Genomic DNA, 17657 nt, shown 5'->3' on the forward strand with positions numbered 1-17657 from the left:
ACCAGGCCCATTATCATCCCAAGAGTACATACCGCCTAAGCCAAGTGCCTAAATTGGTTTAAGGAAATTTGACTTCTTAAAAAAAAACTCAAAATCATACTAAAAATTTTAAAAACATATTCAGAACACAAAAAAATGTATATAATGAAAGTTAAACAACCAGTTCATTAGCAAACCTGGATCCAAGTTCCAAACCGGGTTAAACTGACAAACCGGCAAACCATGAGCCATACCGTTTACATCTCATATAGGTTCAACCGTTCAACAGTTAATGAACAGCCTTAACTGCGCTTCTAGCCGTTTTCTGATTTGCTAATAAAGCCATATAGGAATGTTGTTTAAAAGCAATGTTATAATTGCAATTCGTACCGGAAAACAGACTCGTAATAATGATAATGATGTAAACTTGAAATACAAGAAGTCAACATATACCAAATATGGCCTCAGTTGAATAAATTCAAATGGTTTATGACTTTAATCCCACCAAAACTAGTGCTTACAACATATGAAAGCCTAAACTAGAAACAAGAAGGATATAAGTTGAACAAAAACAAAAGTCAAAGGGTATAGTTGTAAAATATACCAAAACTGATGCTAAACAATTCACCTCATCTACTCCATGCACACTGATGCTTTTCTGTCCCTAAGACTCACCTCCAACTACGATGGCGATGATCCTTCGAGTCAGTCGAGTAAGGATTCCAACGATCACTACCATGGCTCGATCTTGTTTCATGAATCAAAAGATTTCGATGACCACTAAAGTCATCATAACCAGTGTACCTATTCGAGAAGCTAGATGAGAAGGAACCGCTGTGAACTCTATCTTCTCTAAACATGTCATGGTTCCACCTTTCTTCATGATGATGTGGTCTAGTCGCAGCAGATTCAGTTGAATTATAGTATCTATTATCTCGGTTCCATCTTTCTTCATGATGATGAGGCCTAGTTGCAGCGGATTCAGTTGAACTATGGTATCGATGGTTTGATGACCGGCTTCTAGGCAATTCGAACTTCCAAGCCCTTGCTGCCCAACGCCACTCGTCGGCATTTTCTGGAATTGGGGCGTTTACTCCTGGAAATTTGACACTCTTTTTCTTGGACGGTTCAGGTTTACTATCCATATCGAGGGCTTCACCATCCTCAGTTTCTTGCTTAACAACCACCTCTTCACCGAATATCTCAATCCCAGATGGCTGATCATCATCATCTTCTGCATCTGCAAACCGTTTTGAACAAATTTACAAAATTGGTAAAACAACAATATTTCAAGTGTTAACACCATAAAAAAACACTATACTTTCTTATTTTCTACAAAAAAGTCCCTTGCCTAATATTTGACCTATTAAAGATTAACTGGTAAAAAATACACAAAAATGTCACTAAACTTATTTTTGTACATTTTTATACCCAAACTTGTCTAAAATGCACATACATGTATATTTAAAAAAAAATTACAAAATTGTTAAAACAACAATATTTCAAGTGTTAATACCATAAAGAATTTTTGACATAGTAATGACTAATGGCTTAACTTGTAAAAAAAATAAACAAAACCGTCAGAAAACTATAATATGTATATTTTTTTCTAATTGATGACATGTTAACTCTTATATTAGTAAAACTTTGATAAAGTGACATTCAACTATTTTTCAAACAAATATTATACCATCTTGTTTTGAGCAACTTAAACATAAAAAGAAAATCATTATTTAAAAAAAAAATCAAAAGTACATGCATTTTAGGCAAGTTTAGGGTCTTTAACATACGAAAGTTAGTTTAGTGACTTTTCAGGTGTTTTTTACAAGTTACCAACCTTTAATGTACTAAAATTAGATCGGAAGATTATTTTCGTGAAATATAAGTTTATTGATATTTTATGATATTAACCCATATTTCAAACAAAAAGAAACAATCAGTTACCTAGGTACCCTGGTGGGTAGCCGATCTCTCGCATTCTGTTGAGCCATGGAGGTGGATCAAGCTCCTAATAAACACAAGTATAGAATGTTTATAAATAACAAAGTCAAAAGAGTAACAGAATCCAAGACTTTGACTTTTTGCTTACTTTGAGACCCAGAAGTTTTCTCGTTTCGGCATCTAGCACACCTGGCCTTAAACCATCAAACTTTCCAGCAGGAGTGTCTTGATAGTATCGAGTCAGGTTACGAGAAACAGCATTCTGGTTACGTTTAGCTTTGTGTTGTTTACGGGCATTGTTAACCGCAGCATTGTCACGAGGCTTTGGGCATTCCTTTAGTGCATGGTTGTATGAACCGCAGTTGAAGCAGCGAGAACCGTCTACTATTTCCAACCCTCTAATCACAGACACCCACAAAAAAAAAAAAAAAAAAAAAAAAAAAAAAAAAAAACAGGACGCTATGAGGTATGGAAAATTGAAATCATAAGAAGTTGATGTAAAAGGTAATCATATTAATATCTAATAACTTAAAGATAATTGTATATTTACATTGTGTATATTATTCCAAAAATGGACATGTGCACCGGAATATCAATGCATACCCGTCTACGTTACTTGGACCATCGGTTGATGTTAAGCCAAAAGAATACCCACGATCATAAAGAGGGATTGAATTATTATCCAAAGCTATAACTTCCTTGCTTTGAGAATTCTTCGTTTGCCCATCCATCCAGAATGACTACACGAACAAATGTTTCAAGAAGACAATGTGAATACGTAGAACATTTTAAACCAGTTAAATAGTCGATGCTATGCTATATGCGAGCAACGCAACAATTGGTGTGAACTTCTGACGACATGACACAAACCTAACACGAAATTTAGGGGTTGGGTTTCGTCAAAACGGGGTCGGTTCAGTTTCAGGTCAAACACGTTTAGCTAAACAGGTTTGGGTTCAATTAGTTTACAAGTAAATGATCGAAACAAGAAAAAAAAAAGTTAATATACCACTGCAGAAGATTTATCCAGACCAACACTAAGTACTGGAAAATAGGTCCCCTCACCGGATTCTAGTTCAACCTGTGAATCCTGAACGGTAAATAAATTAAATGTAAGAACATTAAATAATGGTAAATAATTTAAAACAAATATAGTACCAAAAAAGGAAAAAAAAAAAATTAAAGACATCTTATGAGTAGGGCTGTAAACAAACCGAACGAACACGAACAAGGCCATGTTCGTGTTCGTTCGTTAAGGAACAAGCTTGTTCATGAACTGTTCACGAACGCTTACCGAACGAGATTTCTTGTTCGTGTTCGTTCATTAAGGAAAAGAACATGTTCGTGAACTGTTCACGAACACTTACCATATGCTAATGAACTCTAACAAATGTTCATGAACATAAATGAACACAAACGACGTTTATGAACACAATATTCAATTTAGAATAAAATCTGCATTTTCATCACAAACATTACCAAGAATCCATAAAAAATAAATAAATACTTAACATAATTATCCAAACAGAGTTGGCGTGATTATCAAAAACATGATAAGCACATAATTAAGAGTTTGTTAATCCTTAACACAAACTAAAATTGAAATAGTGAAATGAGAGATGTTGTGAGAGGCATATAAGATAACTAGGGTTTCAAAATTTTAAAAACTAGAAATAATAAAACAAAATACAACATATAAAAACCTTTAACGAACTAACACAAATTAATATTAACATGCAAACACAAATTAATATTAACATGCAAACATAAATACTCGTTACCGAACGTTCACGAACATAAACGAACGAACGCTACCTCTGTTCATGTTCGTTCGTTTAACTTAACGAACGGAATTTCTTGTTCGTGTTCGTTCATTTACTAAACGAACGAACATAAACGAACTTCCCGCCGAACGGTTCACGAACTGTTCGCTGAACGTTCGGTTCGTTTACAGCCCTACTTATGAGTTATGTGTTGAGCAATTAAGAAACAAGCTTACATGAGATGATGAATTATGTTGAGCATGCCATTCTGACCACTGTTGTAATAATTCCTCAAGTTTCCGTTTACTCTCTCTGTTAAACGTAAATTTATCCGGTTAAAATATATGGAAAAAACTTTCAACATGAGGGTACATCAACAAGATGGAAATTTGTAGAAAAAAAATAAAATAAAAACTGTGTTCGTAAATTCGTATATTTGCATTCCATCTGTTCGGTCTCGGGTTACCTCATATGATGTCATGAAGGTAAAATAGATAAGTATTGAACAATATTGTTTTCTTTTATACCTTGTTATAGAATTATAAACGATGTGGACGGAAGCCTGCTTTTCATCTACGGTTATTCGGGGTCTTTTAGTACCAGATACGGCTAGCATGTCAATGGAAACGTATTAGGAAACTTAGTAACGTACTGCAGATAGAAGCTCGTTAAAAGTAACAAAGGTTACAAACATAAATAGTGCAGATAATAAGAATTATGTCAGAAATATGTAAAAAGGCGCGAAGAAAAAGTTAAGAGATACCATCTATCTCACGATTACTGGCAGGATTTCCGGTTCTTTTATGAGAAACGTCTTGAACTGTTGAACCATTCTCGGCAACAACTGAAATCTTGTTTTCTATAACTGTAGAACTGTTTTCTTCAACGCTAACGGCTGAAACATGTTCATTATTAGCAGCTAATGTAACCTCAGCATGTTCAAACTTGTTAACCAACACGACGTCCCCGTTTAAACGAGCTTCCTTAACCCCACAATCACTAGGTTGACCGTCATCTTCACTGGGCACACTTCCACCACCTTGATTATTAGAAACCGCAAGTTTAACGAATTCCTCGTCGTCCTTGCTTAAATCAGTTGATTTTACCATATTTTCTGGAGTACAATTCAGATCGTATAATTCAAGTCAAACACTATGCAATAAGTTCATCCGTGAACAAAGATTCTCTTGAGCGATACACGAAGAATAACTGATGTAACAACAAAACAAAACAAAACTAACGTAGAAAAGGCCATGCATTTAGTAGTCAGTCACTTGTAACACACTTATTCGATAATAGACTCGAAAAAACAACTATACATAGTAATTGCATCTTGAAACCGAACGTACTCCCTAAGATCATGTGGTCCAAATATAGCATAGTCATGATTATCAAAACTAAAACTAGAAAGGAAAAAAGACTGCATGTTGCAACTACTGGAGCCCTAACATCATGCATAAAAAAATAAAAATAAAAATGTAAGTTAAATGTCATTTTAGTCCCTGTGGTTTGGGCCATTTTGCCAGTTTAATCCAAAGGTTTCATATTTCGCATGTGGGTCCAAAAAGGTTTCACCGTTTGCCATTTTAGTCCACTGGTTAACTTCATCCATTTTTCCTGTCAACGAGAGAGGCAATTCGGTCATTTTATAGGGCTGAATTGCCCTTTTAGTTAACATAATTACATAAAAAATGACCCATTGACAGAAAAAATGGATGAATTTAACCCAGTGGACTAAAATGGTAACGGTGTAACCTTTTTGGACCCACATGCGAAATATGAAACCTTTGGACTAAACCGGCAAAATGACCCAAACCACAGGGACTAAAATGACATTTAACTCTAAAAATAAAAACCTTGTTAGAGACCATAAACATTTTAAAGACTCAAAATTGGAAAAATATATATATTTGAAAATGCAAATATCTATACCTAAAAACTGAAATAAAAAAAAATCTAACATAACAAAACAACAACCCTTCAAACAACTACTTATAGATTCAATCATGGAACCGTTCGATCAGTGTTGTAAAAATCAGGATTAATCAGTAATCAATAGTTAACTATTAAATTTCACCTACTCAGACCTAAAAACTAAAATCAGTAATCTGTCAAAGGCAGTCAAAATCAGTCAAATTTTGGTCAAAATCTTTAAAATATTTAAAAAAAAATACACTTATTAACCCAATCCAATTAATAATAAGTAATTATATATAAAAATTTGAAAAATTACATATAAAATTCCAATCCCATCAATCCCTACTCCCACCTAGCGATTTTTACAACCATGCATTCAAGAATCAGAATCTAACAAAAACTTAACCCTTAAAACCAAAACTAAAATCAGGGTTTTGGTAAAAACCAAATAATACTCACATCCCATCAACAACAGAACAGAAATCAAACAAGAAACAAGATCGAACATAAATTTGCAATCAAATACTTACATTACGAATGAAAGAGAGAAACTTTACCTAGAATCGGATGAATTTGGGCCAAAAGATTACTGCATTTGATTAGTGGGGAAGAAGAAGAGGTGGTGATTTGGGTGTTAAGAGTAGTGATCAACGGGTGTATATAGGATTACTAGGGTAGTTTAAAAGGTTTGTGACCGTACGATGGAGATTTACCCAAACTCAATCCGCCAAAACTTTTTTCTAAACCTCATTGGTAATAATTCAAATTTTTCAATTTAGATATTTATTTTTTTTGAGTAAACAGCCATTTTGGTCCCTGTGATTTGGTCACTTTTCCCACTTTAGTTTAAAACTCAAATTTTTGCATCTGGGTCCCTGTGGTTTCAATTTTATTGCCATTTTGGTCCAAAAATGAAAGCAGGTCATATTTGTCTTATAAAATCCTGCAATTTTGTCATTTTCCTCAGGGGCAAATCAGGTTATATTTGTCTTATAAATATGGTATTTATATATAAAAAAGAAATGATCATTTTGCACCTGCGGAAAATGATAAAATAGCAGGATTTTATAAGAAAAATATGACCTAATTTCATTTTTGGACCAAAATGGCAATAAAACTGAAACCACAGGGACCCAGATGCAAAAAGTTTGAGTTTTGGACTAATGTGGCAAAAGTGACCAAACCACAGGGACCAAAATGGCAGTTTACTCTATTTTTTTCAAATAAATTATAACTAGTATTAAGCTCCCGCATTGCGAGGCAGTGGGTGTAAAACTGTGTTAACCGAACGACGATCAAAATCGAGAAAAAATGTAAAACAAAAACACGAATTTCTAACACCAAGTGACTTATGTGACGTAAAACGCAGACGAAGTCGAATCTATACCGACAGCTTTATTTAAGTTTAGAGGGTTGCATTATAACTTTATTAAAGTTTAGAGACATAAAAGTAATTTGATTAGAGAAAAAGGAAACAAAAATAAAACAAATAAACTACAAAGAATGCAAATGAAATTTACACAAACAGACAAAATAGATTAAAATACAAAATAGCCGCTATTTATAAGAATGTTCTATATATATATATACACACACACACACTAGTGAGTTTCCCCGCACTTCGCGACGAGAGCTGCTATCGTATCAAACCGACTAAACAACACATGTGTCGATATGTGTCTTTATTTTTATTGTTTTTGCCATCGATAAACTGACAATGTATCGCTACCGTACCGTATCACAGTAAATGTATGTATTCATTTTTTATGGTTCTTTGTTTGATAAGGGATATTGTGTCGGTACTGTAATGAGCTGAACAAACAACATCGGTTTCGGTAATACTATTTTTTTATTGTTTTCTTTCGGTAAACTGACATCGTATCACTATGTATCGCACCGAACAACATCAGTACCGATACTTGTATTTATTTTTATGGTTTCCGATTTCAAAAAAAAAAAAATCTTTTATACAACTCTATTTGCAACAGTATCGTGGCAATCTGTACCAGTATCGTGACATTCTGAACCGATCAATACCGTTCAAACAACAACGGTGTCGGTACCAGTGTTCGAGTTTATCGTTTTCGATCAATATAAATCACGTGTTGATTTCTATACCGAGTGCATGTATTGTATCGGTATTGTAACGAACTTAATCAATACCGATTCAACGCCCGTGGTAACGTACCGTCACAACGTGCTACCGAATGTTAAAAAAATTAATTTTACGGATTTAAAATTTTAAAAAAGTTAACGAACCTAAGTTATTAAAAAATATATAATAAATAATAAAAGTTAAAATAAAGCAAATACTTTTGATATGATCATTACTAAAATTAAATTAAATAATAAATAAAATATTAATAAAATAAGTGAGGTGATGAAACAAGTTTGGAAAGCCAAGGCTTCCATGGTTCACACCTTCACCAAAACACAAGTTTCACCATATGAACCATGGTGAACTTTTATGGTCTCAACACTTGTAGGTTGTCTAAACCGTGTCAAAACAGAAAGTTTAGAGGGTGTTTGCACCTCTAAACTCGTAAGAGTCATCCCTAAACAAGCCCCATAACCATAGATGGGTTTAGGAACATTATATGAACAAGATTCATTCAAGAAAGTTAAGTTATGAAAAAGTTTGCAAAATATAACTTTAAAACAGAAAGTTTGGACCTCAAAATGGTGATTTTCTACCTTAGTTTACCATTGTAAACTTGTGGAAACACTCCTAGAGGTGTCCCAAACTTTCAAGTAAAAGAAACGATGAAGAAAACATAAAGAAAGATGAGTTTAGACTCACTTTAGAACTTAGAATAATTATGCATTTTCTTTTGTTTGCAACTGATTTGGGAGTGTTTTGAGAGTGTAAGAGAGTTGGAAAAGTGAAAATGAGATAACGGAGGATTGGTTTTATAATTGTGAGGTAGGCTTTGTGTTAAAGAAGGTTGTATGATGATTGGGGAAGAAGGAGTGAGGAAGAAAGTGACCAACCAACATGCAAGGAATAAATCGTTGCGGATAAGCAGCTTTGGCGTTACGCGCAGGCAAAAGGGGGGGTCGCGTGATGCGGCACCTCTCTTGGCCAACCAGTTTGAGTTTATTACAATTTAGCCCATGGTCTTCAATTATTTGTCATTTTATGCTTAAACTTAACAATTTAACATGTTTTCAAGTGTGAAAAGTATAAGTATGTTCCAATTATGTATCGTGAATGTGTGAATAATGTTTTGAATGTATAACAAGTATTAGGTTGCAAGTAAACACGTAATTTATGATTGATTATATGAATATCACGTATGTGTAAAGTATGGAATTTCATGACGATCAAAGTCTCGGATTACAAAGTTGGAATTGAATACGAATACAAGTTTCCAAAAATAGAAATACGATTACATCATTCTAATTAAGGAAAGTATAAAAATGTGGAGCGTTACAATAACGGGATATAGTGTTACAGTAAGACAACGTGTTGGAGGTCCTTCAAATCATAAAGGATTCAAATGGGTCAATAATGTCGAAAAAGGTGGTTGGAGCAATATTCCTTACAACTTTGTGGTAGATTTGGAAAGCACGGAACGAAAAAAAATTCAAAGGAAATAATGCATCAATCACAAAGATGGTAGAAAACGTTAAATTTGGCTCATTTCTATAGATAAGAGGTAGAATCTAAGTTTGGTAACTTAATTGGGATAGACTGAGTGATTTTAATGTTAGGGATGTAATTGTATAAGACTATGTGGTGTGTTAATGACCCAAATGATCACCACCACTCTCCACGCCAGCCTCATGTCAACTCACCCTCATCCACCAACCTAATTTACTACCCTATATGGTGTGGACCATGACCCCACTATCATCTACTATCCTCCCCCACCAATCAAAATCCCTAATCAATTGAAAGAGAGTTATGGTTGCCATTGATTAAACAATGTGAACCACCATGGTTTGGGAAGGGGGTAGTGTACCACAAGAACCATGTCTCACGTGGCAATCGATGATCCAATTCACCACCCCTATACCCTATAGCCTAATGTACTCTGAGAGTTTGGGTTCCGGCTACTAGTTGTACTCTGAGTGTTTGGGTTCCGGCTACTAGTTGACCCAATTTTTATATTAATATATATAGATAGATAATGATGTTGGCTTTTAAAAAAACATTAAAAGACATACACGTCTATCATCTGAGCTATTAAGGCCATGTAGTGTGGGGGACGTCCCAAGCACGACGAGGCCCGGCACCACCGTCCCCTCCCGGTCCGTCCCGTCGCCCCATTGTCGCTTGTAATGATCCTCCCTTTTCCTTATCCAACACACACATATACATACATACATCTTTTATATATATAGGGTGGGGTTCTAGAGTGAACACTAGTGTATTTGTGAACTGAGTGAACAAATCTTGGCCATTGATTTACATACGTGGATGGCTAGGATTTCATCATCAAATCGTAAAAACACTAGTGTATTTCATCATCAAATCCTGACCATTGATCTACACACATGTATGGTCAGGATTAGTTCGCTCAGTTCGCAAATTACACAAGTGTTCACTCTTGAACCTAATCCTTTATATATATATATATATATATATATATATATATATATATATATATATATATATATATATATATATATATATATAAAGGGGTTCATCACCCACACCCTAGGCCCATCCCTTGGAGCTCATCTCCCACACCTAATGACATGACCACCTACATAACGGGTCATCCCTAAGTGACTACCCTCCTCCACACTCAATAACCTAAGAGGCCGAAGGTGACCCCGCAAAACTGCATATGTCCCTCCGTGGAACCCACTAAGCCACTGACGTCCCATTGGGATGGTCTAGAATTTAGTTATTCTTTAATAGTCTTTAATATGTATTTTAATATATTTAAAAGCATATTAGTCAATACCGTAAGCGTAGGATTGCCGGACTATGTTTAAAAGCATGTGCATGGTCTTTCCTTTAATTTAGACAAAATTGCAGAAAATAACCTTTATGTTTGCCTCAAACTGCACTTTATACATTTCACTATGAAATAGCCAAAAACCAACCTTTATGCTCATGTTTTATTACACCCTATAACCTTTAGCACTAACCACGTAAAAAAAAGTCAGTTGAATGGACTCACATGCCTTGCACATGAGGGCATTTAAGTCTTTTACTAAGTTAAAACAATACTTTTTTATTAATAAAAACCCACCTGCACCCCACCCCCACCCTACCCTCTCTCTCCCTTTAACATAAAAACCCATTTAAATTATTTCTACACCTCTGTTTTCATCGTCTGCTCCAGCTCCCCATCCAACCGTTACACGAAGCTCACCCAAACTCACCTGCATCGGCCAAATAAAAAAAACGCTCCACCACCACCACAACAACCACCACCGACAACCGCTTCCTCGTGTGCCACTTATCAGATTTCGTCACCACCAAAACCTCCGGCCACTCCAACTGTTACACGAAGCTCAACAAACTCTTCTCTAGTAAACACTTAATTTCTCCTGCAATTGACAAAAGTTCTATCAACAAAATCAACAATAAATCTGCTACAAGTGAAAAATGTTCAATCAACAACTTCAAAAGCACATCTGTTACAAAGAGAAGCAGGAGGTGCAACAGAAGAAACAAATTACCGATCAACAAAAAGTAATATTACATTGACAATCAGTATATTATGTGTGATGCTTCGTGTAAGTGCAGGTCCTGCTGGTAACTGTGCTTTATCAGTTATGTTTAACAAAGTCAAAGCCCAAGTCAAGTTATTGAATAAATTCGGATAGTATAAGTTGGATGGAGTCCGAATTTGTAAATATGCTTATCCGAATTTAACATTGTTGTTGTGTCGGTAATTATTTGTTAAGTAATGACAAATTGTTTTGGCAAGGTGTGTCCGATCTTAGGATAAATTCGGACTAGACTTTTATGTCATGATTGGTGGAGTGCCCTAGCTTAGATATATGTGTGTATAGGTTAAGATTAGGCATTCATCTATGTGGGAATCCACCTCTATGGTGAACAACTTTGTGCAAACTCTCACAAACCCTAAGAAATTCCTCAATGGTGTGTGCACATTCTAGAGAGAGAGTGACTAAGTGTTAGTGAGAGAAAGCTCAGTTTAGATCTTAGTGATCTAAACCAGCTTGTAGATGATGTATACTCTTTTGGTATGTAAATCTGTGATGACTGATTCATTAATAAAAGGTTTCATCTTCTACATCTTTCTATCTTTTATGTTTTTTGATATCTTCTATGTCTTGAATCAAGTGCAATGTTGATGTCCGTCATCGATCCAGTGCTTTAACTGTCACACCCCCAAAATCCACACGCGGAGTATCACCGCTTGGGAGCGTGACTGACCAGGATCAAGCCACCAATCATATTGAACATGTAATTAATTATCAAGTAAAAGTAAATGCAAACCAATCATTCCGATAGGTGTTCAAAACATAATTATAGTTTCAAAGTGTAGCGGAAGCATAAGTATGAAAACCCAATGTATAACATAAGTTCAAATGTTTAAATGTTTTAACATGGCATCCACGATCCATGTCCCACAACGACCTGCTCCTCCCTGTGCAAGCTCCATATGTACCTAAGGTCCTGCAAGGCATGCAGCAGAGAATCAACAACTAGTTGAGCGAGTTCACAGTTAATAGTTCAGTAATCGTAATAGTATAGTAAGCCTTGTGTTCGTTCATTAAGTCATGTATCGTGTTAGTTCGTATCACGACCCTCTAGGCATGTATGCGAAGATTAGGGGAAGTTCCCAAGTATTCTAGACTAGGTATATTTGTATCGCGGCCACCCGGCATGTGTGCGAAGTTTAGTGTATAGTTCGCGGCCTTCCTAGGCATGTGTGCGAAGATTAGTCATATTATCGCGGCCAACCCCGGCGTATGTGCGAAGATCAGTTCTATAAGTATCACTAGTCTAGTCGTATCTTATCAATAACCCTTCCTCACCCGAGGACCATATAACTAAGTTCCATAAGCTAGGTAAGTACAAGTAAATAATCCAAACCCATTCCCACCCTGGGAACCCCATGCCTTGGCTGTGTGAACTCACCTTGGTTTGCTCGGTATGCTAAGTATGTGCTCACAGTTTATCAATCAAGTCCTAAAGTACGCACGTATATATATCATTAGTTCGTATTCACGTAGTTCATGTATAAGCGAAATCAACAATCACCAAGTAGCCCATTGCACGTATTCAAGATCATGCAAGTCATGTTCATCATCTAACGGCAGTTAGTTAATGCAGTTAAGTTTTAACGGAAATAGTTACTGTGCAAAATATCCAAATCGGCGAAACACAGAATTGGCAAAACACATTCTGTTTCGTCGTGATTTCCTTTGGCGAAACATATTCTGTTTCGTCAATCACTCTTTGACGAAACAAAGTTCTGTCTCGTCGACTGCCCCTTGGCGAAACACGTTCTGTTTCGCCGAAAGGTCTATTTCGTCAAGTCTGTTTCGGGGTGATGTCAGTTACGTCAATCAGTTACATCAGTGACGCAATATCACAGAAACCCTAATTGCCGTCATCAACAAGGAGCAATTATACGTCAATCATTAACACAGAAATCATCATCTAACCACCATGGAATCAATCAATCATAATAGGCCAAACATTTACCTTAACAAGCTATTCATACAACGAGCATAACACGAGCACAATCCATCATATTACTAGATGTTCATACGATTAATACTAGTTCCGATTCGTGAGTTCAAGGGATCATCATACAATCAAATCTGACATACAAAAATCATGACCAACCATAGATTCCATTTACCCAATCATTAATCATTCATGAACACGACAATATCTATCATTGATTCTAATGAACTTGAACTAAGAACAGTTTACGATGATAAAATCAAACAATCATGCAGGGATTTAAACACTAACCACAATGAACGGAATAGTAATTAAGTCGTTTCGGGGTTCCGGGGCACACGATCGCCGTCAATCAGAGAAGATGGAGCTCTAGGGTTTCTTATTTTTGCCAAACGTATGAAACGTAAGTCTGTGTGTGTTAATATATGCGTTTTACCATACTGGGCACGTAATGGGCTTCGGCGACCATGTGGGCCGGCGAAACACTTTTGTTTCGTCGAAATTGAAATGGCGAAACAAACCTTTGTTTCGTCGAGTTATTATTGGCGAAACACATCTTGTGTTTCGTCGAGCCTATTCATGTGTTAACAGTTAATGCTTTTCTACTAAGTCTCACTTTATAATACAATCACATACATGCAATAATCACAATGCGTTTCATTATAGCACAACGTATACAGTTACAAGTCAAACAAGTCAAACAACTTAACAGTCAAAGTCAACGTGCAATAAATGCGAAAGTGAAAGTCGGAAACTCGAGTTGTCACATTATCCCCAACTTGAAAGAAATTTCGTCCCGAAATTTAGCATGCGGTTACTGAGGAAGCTAGGTAAGTTGTATCGTTTACTGTTTTTCCTGGGGTGTCACATCATCCCCCCGTTGATTTGGAATTTCGTCCCGAAATTCTGCAGTAGTAGCTTCAGCCTCAGTAGTGGTTGCATTGGTTCCGCATAACTGGGGATACTTGAGTTTCATTTGATCTTCACGCTCCCAGGTGAACTCTGGGCCGCGACGGGAGTTCCAACGAACTCGAACAAGAGGGATTCTCGTGTTCTTGAGGACCTTAACATCCTGGTCCGTGATTTCAACAGGTTCCTCGACGAACTGCAACCGCTCGTCGATAGTGAGCTCCTTCAAGGGAACTATGAGGGTCTCATCTGACAGGCACTTCTTCAGATTCGACACGTGAAAAACATTGTGAACTGCACTGAGTTCAGCTGGTAAGTTTAGTCTGTAGGCCACTTTGCCTATTCTTTCTGCAATTTCGAACGGTCCGACATACCGCGGATTGAGTTTACCTCGCTTGCCAAAGCGAACCACACCCTTCCAGGGTGAGACTTTGAGTAAAACCCGGTCCCCGACCTGAAATTCCAATGGCTTCCTACGCTTATCCGCGTAGCTTTTCTGACGGTCGCGTGCTGCCGCCATGCGTTGTCTTATCTATGCAATCTTTTCCGTGGTGTCCACTATAAGTTCTGGACCCGTGATCTGACTATCCCCCACCTCTGCCCAACAGAGAGGTGGCCGGCATTTACGCCCGTACAATGCCTCAAATGGAGCGGCTTGTATGCTGGTATGATAACTGTTATTGTATGAAAACTCCACCAAAGGGAGATGCTTTTCCCAGCTGTTGCCGAAATCAATAACACATGCCCGAAGCATGTCTTCGAGGGTTTGAATCGTGCGCTCAGACTGCCCATCCGTCTGAGGGTGATAAGCCGTGCTCATATCTAACCGAGAGCCAAACGCCTTATGCATTGCTTGCCATAGTTCTGATATGAATCGTGCATCGCGATCCGAAATGATAGAGGTGGGCACCCCGTGCCTTGAGACTACTTCTTTCAAGTATATGTCTGCTAGTGTGGAAAACTTGTATGTTTCTTTGATTGCCAAGAAGTGAGCAGACTTGGTGAGTCGATCCACGATCACCCAAATAGTATCGTTCCCATGCTGGGATCTAGGTAGGCTTGTAACAAAATCCATGGAAACTTCCTCCCATTTTCACTGTGGTATCTTTGGTTACTGGAGTAGGCCCGCTGGTTTCTGATATTCCGCCTTGACTCTTGCACAAGTCAAGCATTTACTAACATAGGTATCGATGTGGGCCTTCATGCTAGGCCACCAATACGTAGTTCTGATGTCATGGTACATCTTATCCGACCCTGGATGTACCGAGTAGCGAGACTTGTGAGCTTCATCCATTACCAGCTCGCGTATGTCTCCAAAAAGTGGGACCCAAATACACCCCGTTACATAGTAGGCGCCGTCTTTCTTCTGTTCTAATCGTTGCCTTGAGCCGCGTAGCGCTTCAGCCCTAACGTTTTCTGGTTTTAATGCTTCTACCTGAGCATCTCGTATCTGTGCTGGAAGACTAGACTGAATGGTGAGTTGCAATGCTCGTACGCGCTTAGGTGTAGTGTCTTTCCGACTGAGGGCGTCAGCCACAACATTGGCTTTGCCTGGATGGTACTTGGTAGCGCATTCGTAATCGTTCAAAAGTTCGACCCATCTTCGTTGACGCATGTTCAAATCCTTTTGCTTAAGGATATGCTCGAGACTCCTGTGATCGGTGTAAATTGTGCACTTGGTACCGTACAGGTAGTGTCGCCATATCTTAAGCGCGAAAACAACAGCTCCCAGCTCTAAATCGTGCGTCATGAAGGTAAAATAGATGAGCAAATGATACAACTTTACATGCGAATCAATAAACAGGAAGAGTATTAAGTATTGAACGATATTGTTTTCTTTTATACCTTGTTATAGAATTATAAACGATATGGACGGAAACCTGCTTTTCATCTGCGGTTATTCGGGGTCTTTTAGTACCAGGTACGGCTAGCATGTCAACGGAAAACATATTAGGAAACTTACTTACAATTACATACTGCAGTTAGAAGCTCGTTAAAAGTAACAAAGGTTACAAACATAGGGGCTGTTTGGTAACATCTGAATGGTTAAGTGCTGAACCAGTAAGAGGTCTGAACCATTAAGTGCTGAACCAGTAAGAGGTATGAACCATTAAGAGCCTGTATAATGTTTAACCGTTCAGAGGCAAATGTTGACCAATTCAAATTAGAGATCTTAACCATTCAGACTCTGTATAATGCTTAACCATTCAGAGGCAAATGATTGACCATTCAGATATCTGCTCGTGAAACAAACAGTCTGAACCATTAAGTGCTGAACCAGTAAGAGGTCTGAACCATTAAGAGGCCCATTAAGAGGTAAACAAACAGCCCCATAGATAGTGCAGATAATAAGAATTACGTCAGAAATATGTAAAAAGGCGTGAAGAAAAAGTTAGATATACCATCTATCTCACAGTTACGGGCAGGATTTCCGGTTCTTTTATGAGAAACGTCTTGAACTGTTGAACCATTCTCGGCAACAGCTGAAATCTTGTTTTCTATAACTGTAGAACTGTTTTCTTCAACGCTAACGGCGGAAACATGTTCGTTATTAGCAGCTAATGTAACCTCAGCATGTTCAAACTTGTTAACCAACACGATGTCCCCGTTTAAACGAGCTTCCTTAACCCCACAATCACTAGGTTGACCGTCACCTTCACTAGGCACACTTCCACCACCTTGATTACTAGAAGCAGCAAGTTTAACGAATTCCTCGTCGTCCTTGCTTAAATCAGTTGATTTTATCATATTTTCTGGAGTACAATTCAGATCGTAGAATTCAAGTCAAACACTATGCAATAAGTTCATCCGTGAACAAAGATTCTCTTGAGCGATACAGGAACAATAACTGATGTAACAACAAAACAAAACCACCGTAGAAAAGGCCATGCATTTAGTAGTCACTTGTAACACGCTTATTCGATAATAGACTCGAAAAAACGACAACTATACACAGTAAGTGCATCTTGAAACTGAACGTACTCCCTAAGATCATGTGGTCCAAATATAGCATGATCATGATTATAAAAATAAGAGTTAAATGTCATTTTAGTCCTTGTGGTTTGGGCCATTTTGCCAATTTAATCCAAAGGTTTCATATTTCGCATGTGGGTCCAAAAAGGTTTCACCGTTGCCATTTTAGTCCACTGGGTTAACTTCATCCATTTTTTCTGTCAACGAGAAGGGCAATTCGGTCATCGAATTGCCTTTCTCGTTGACAGAAAAAATGGATAAAGTTAACCCAGTGGACTAAAATGGTAACAGTGAAACCTTTTTGGACCCAAAGGCGAAAAATGAAACCTTTGGACTAAACCGGCAAAATGACCCAAACCACAGGGACTAAAATGACATTTAACTCTAAAAATAAAAACCTTGTTAGAGGCTATAAACATTTTAAAGACTCAAAATTGGCAAAATATATATTTCAAAATGCAAATATCTATACCTAAAAAACTGAAATAAAAAATCTAACATAACAAAACAACAACCCTTCAACCAACTACTTATAGATTGAATCACGG

General features: G+C 37.2%; 1 protein-coding gene across 2 annotated transcripts; it reads right to left on the reverse strand.

Annotated features, from left to right (window-relative positions):
• Positions 1-412: 412 nt before the first annotated feature.
• Positions 413-6311, reverse strand: LOC110912416. 2 transcript variants are annotated; one of them, XM_022157106.2, is made up of 9 exons: positions 6158-6311; positions 4447-4797; positions 4211-4292; positions 3920-3995; positions 2930-3001; positions 2524-2660; positions 2069-2318; positions 1924-1987; positions 413-1219 (listed from the first exon to the last, which is right to left on the reverse strand). In XM_022157106.2, the coding sequence occupies exons 2-9, from the start codon at positions 4790-4792 to the stop codon at positions 651-653; spliced, it is 1596 nt and encodes a 531-aa protein (XP_022012798.1). In that variant the 5' UTR covers positions 4793-4797; positions 6158-6311; the 3' UTR covers positions 413-650. The 2 variants fall into 2 exon arrangements, with proteins under 2 accessions (XP_022012798.1, XP_022012797.1); XM_022157105.1 differs by having other exon boundaries at positions 2930-3010.
• Positions 6312-17657: the final 11346 nt, after the last annotated feature.

This window comes from Helianthus annuus, chromosome 15, assembly GCF_002127325.2.
Source record: "Helianthus annuus cultivar XRQ/B chromosome 15, HanXRQr2.0-SUNRISE, whole genome shotgun sequence".
NCBI lineage: Eukaryota > Viridiplantae > Streptophyta > Magnoliopsida > Asterales > Asteraceae > Helianthus > Helianthus annuus.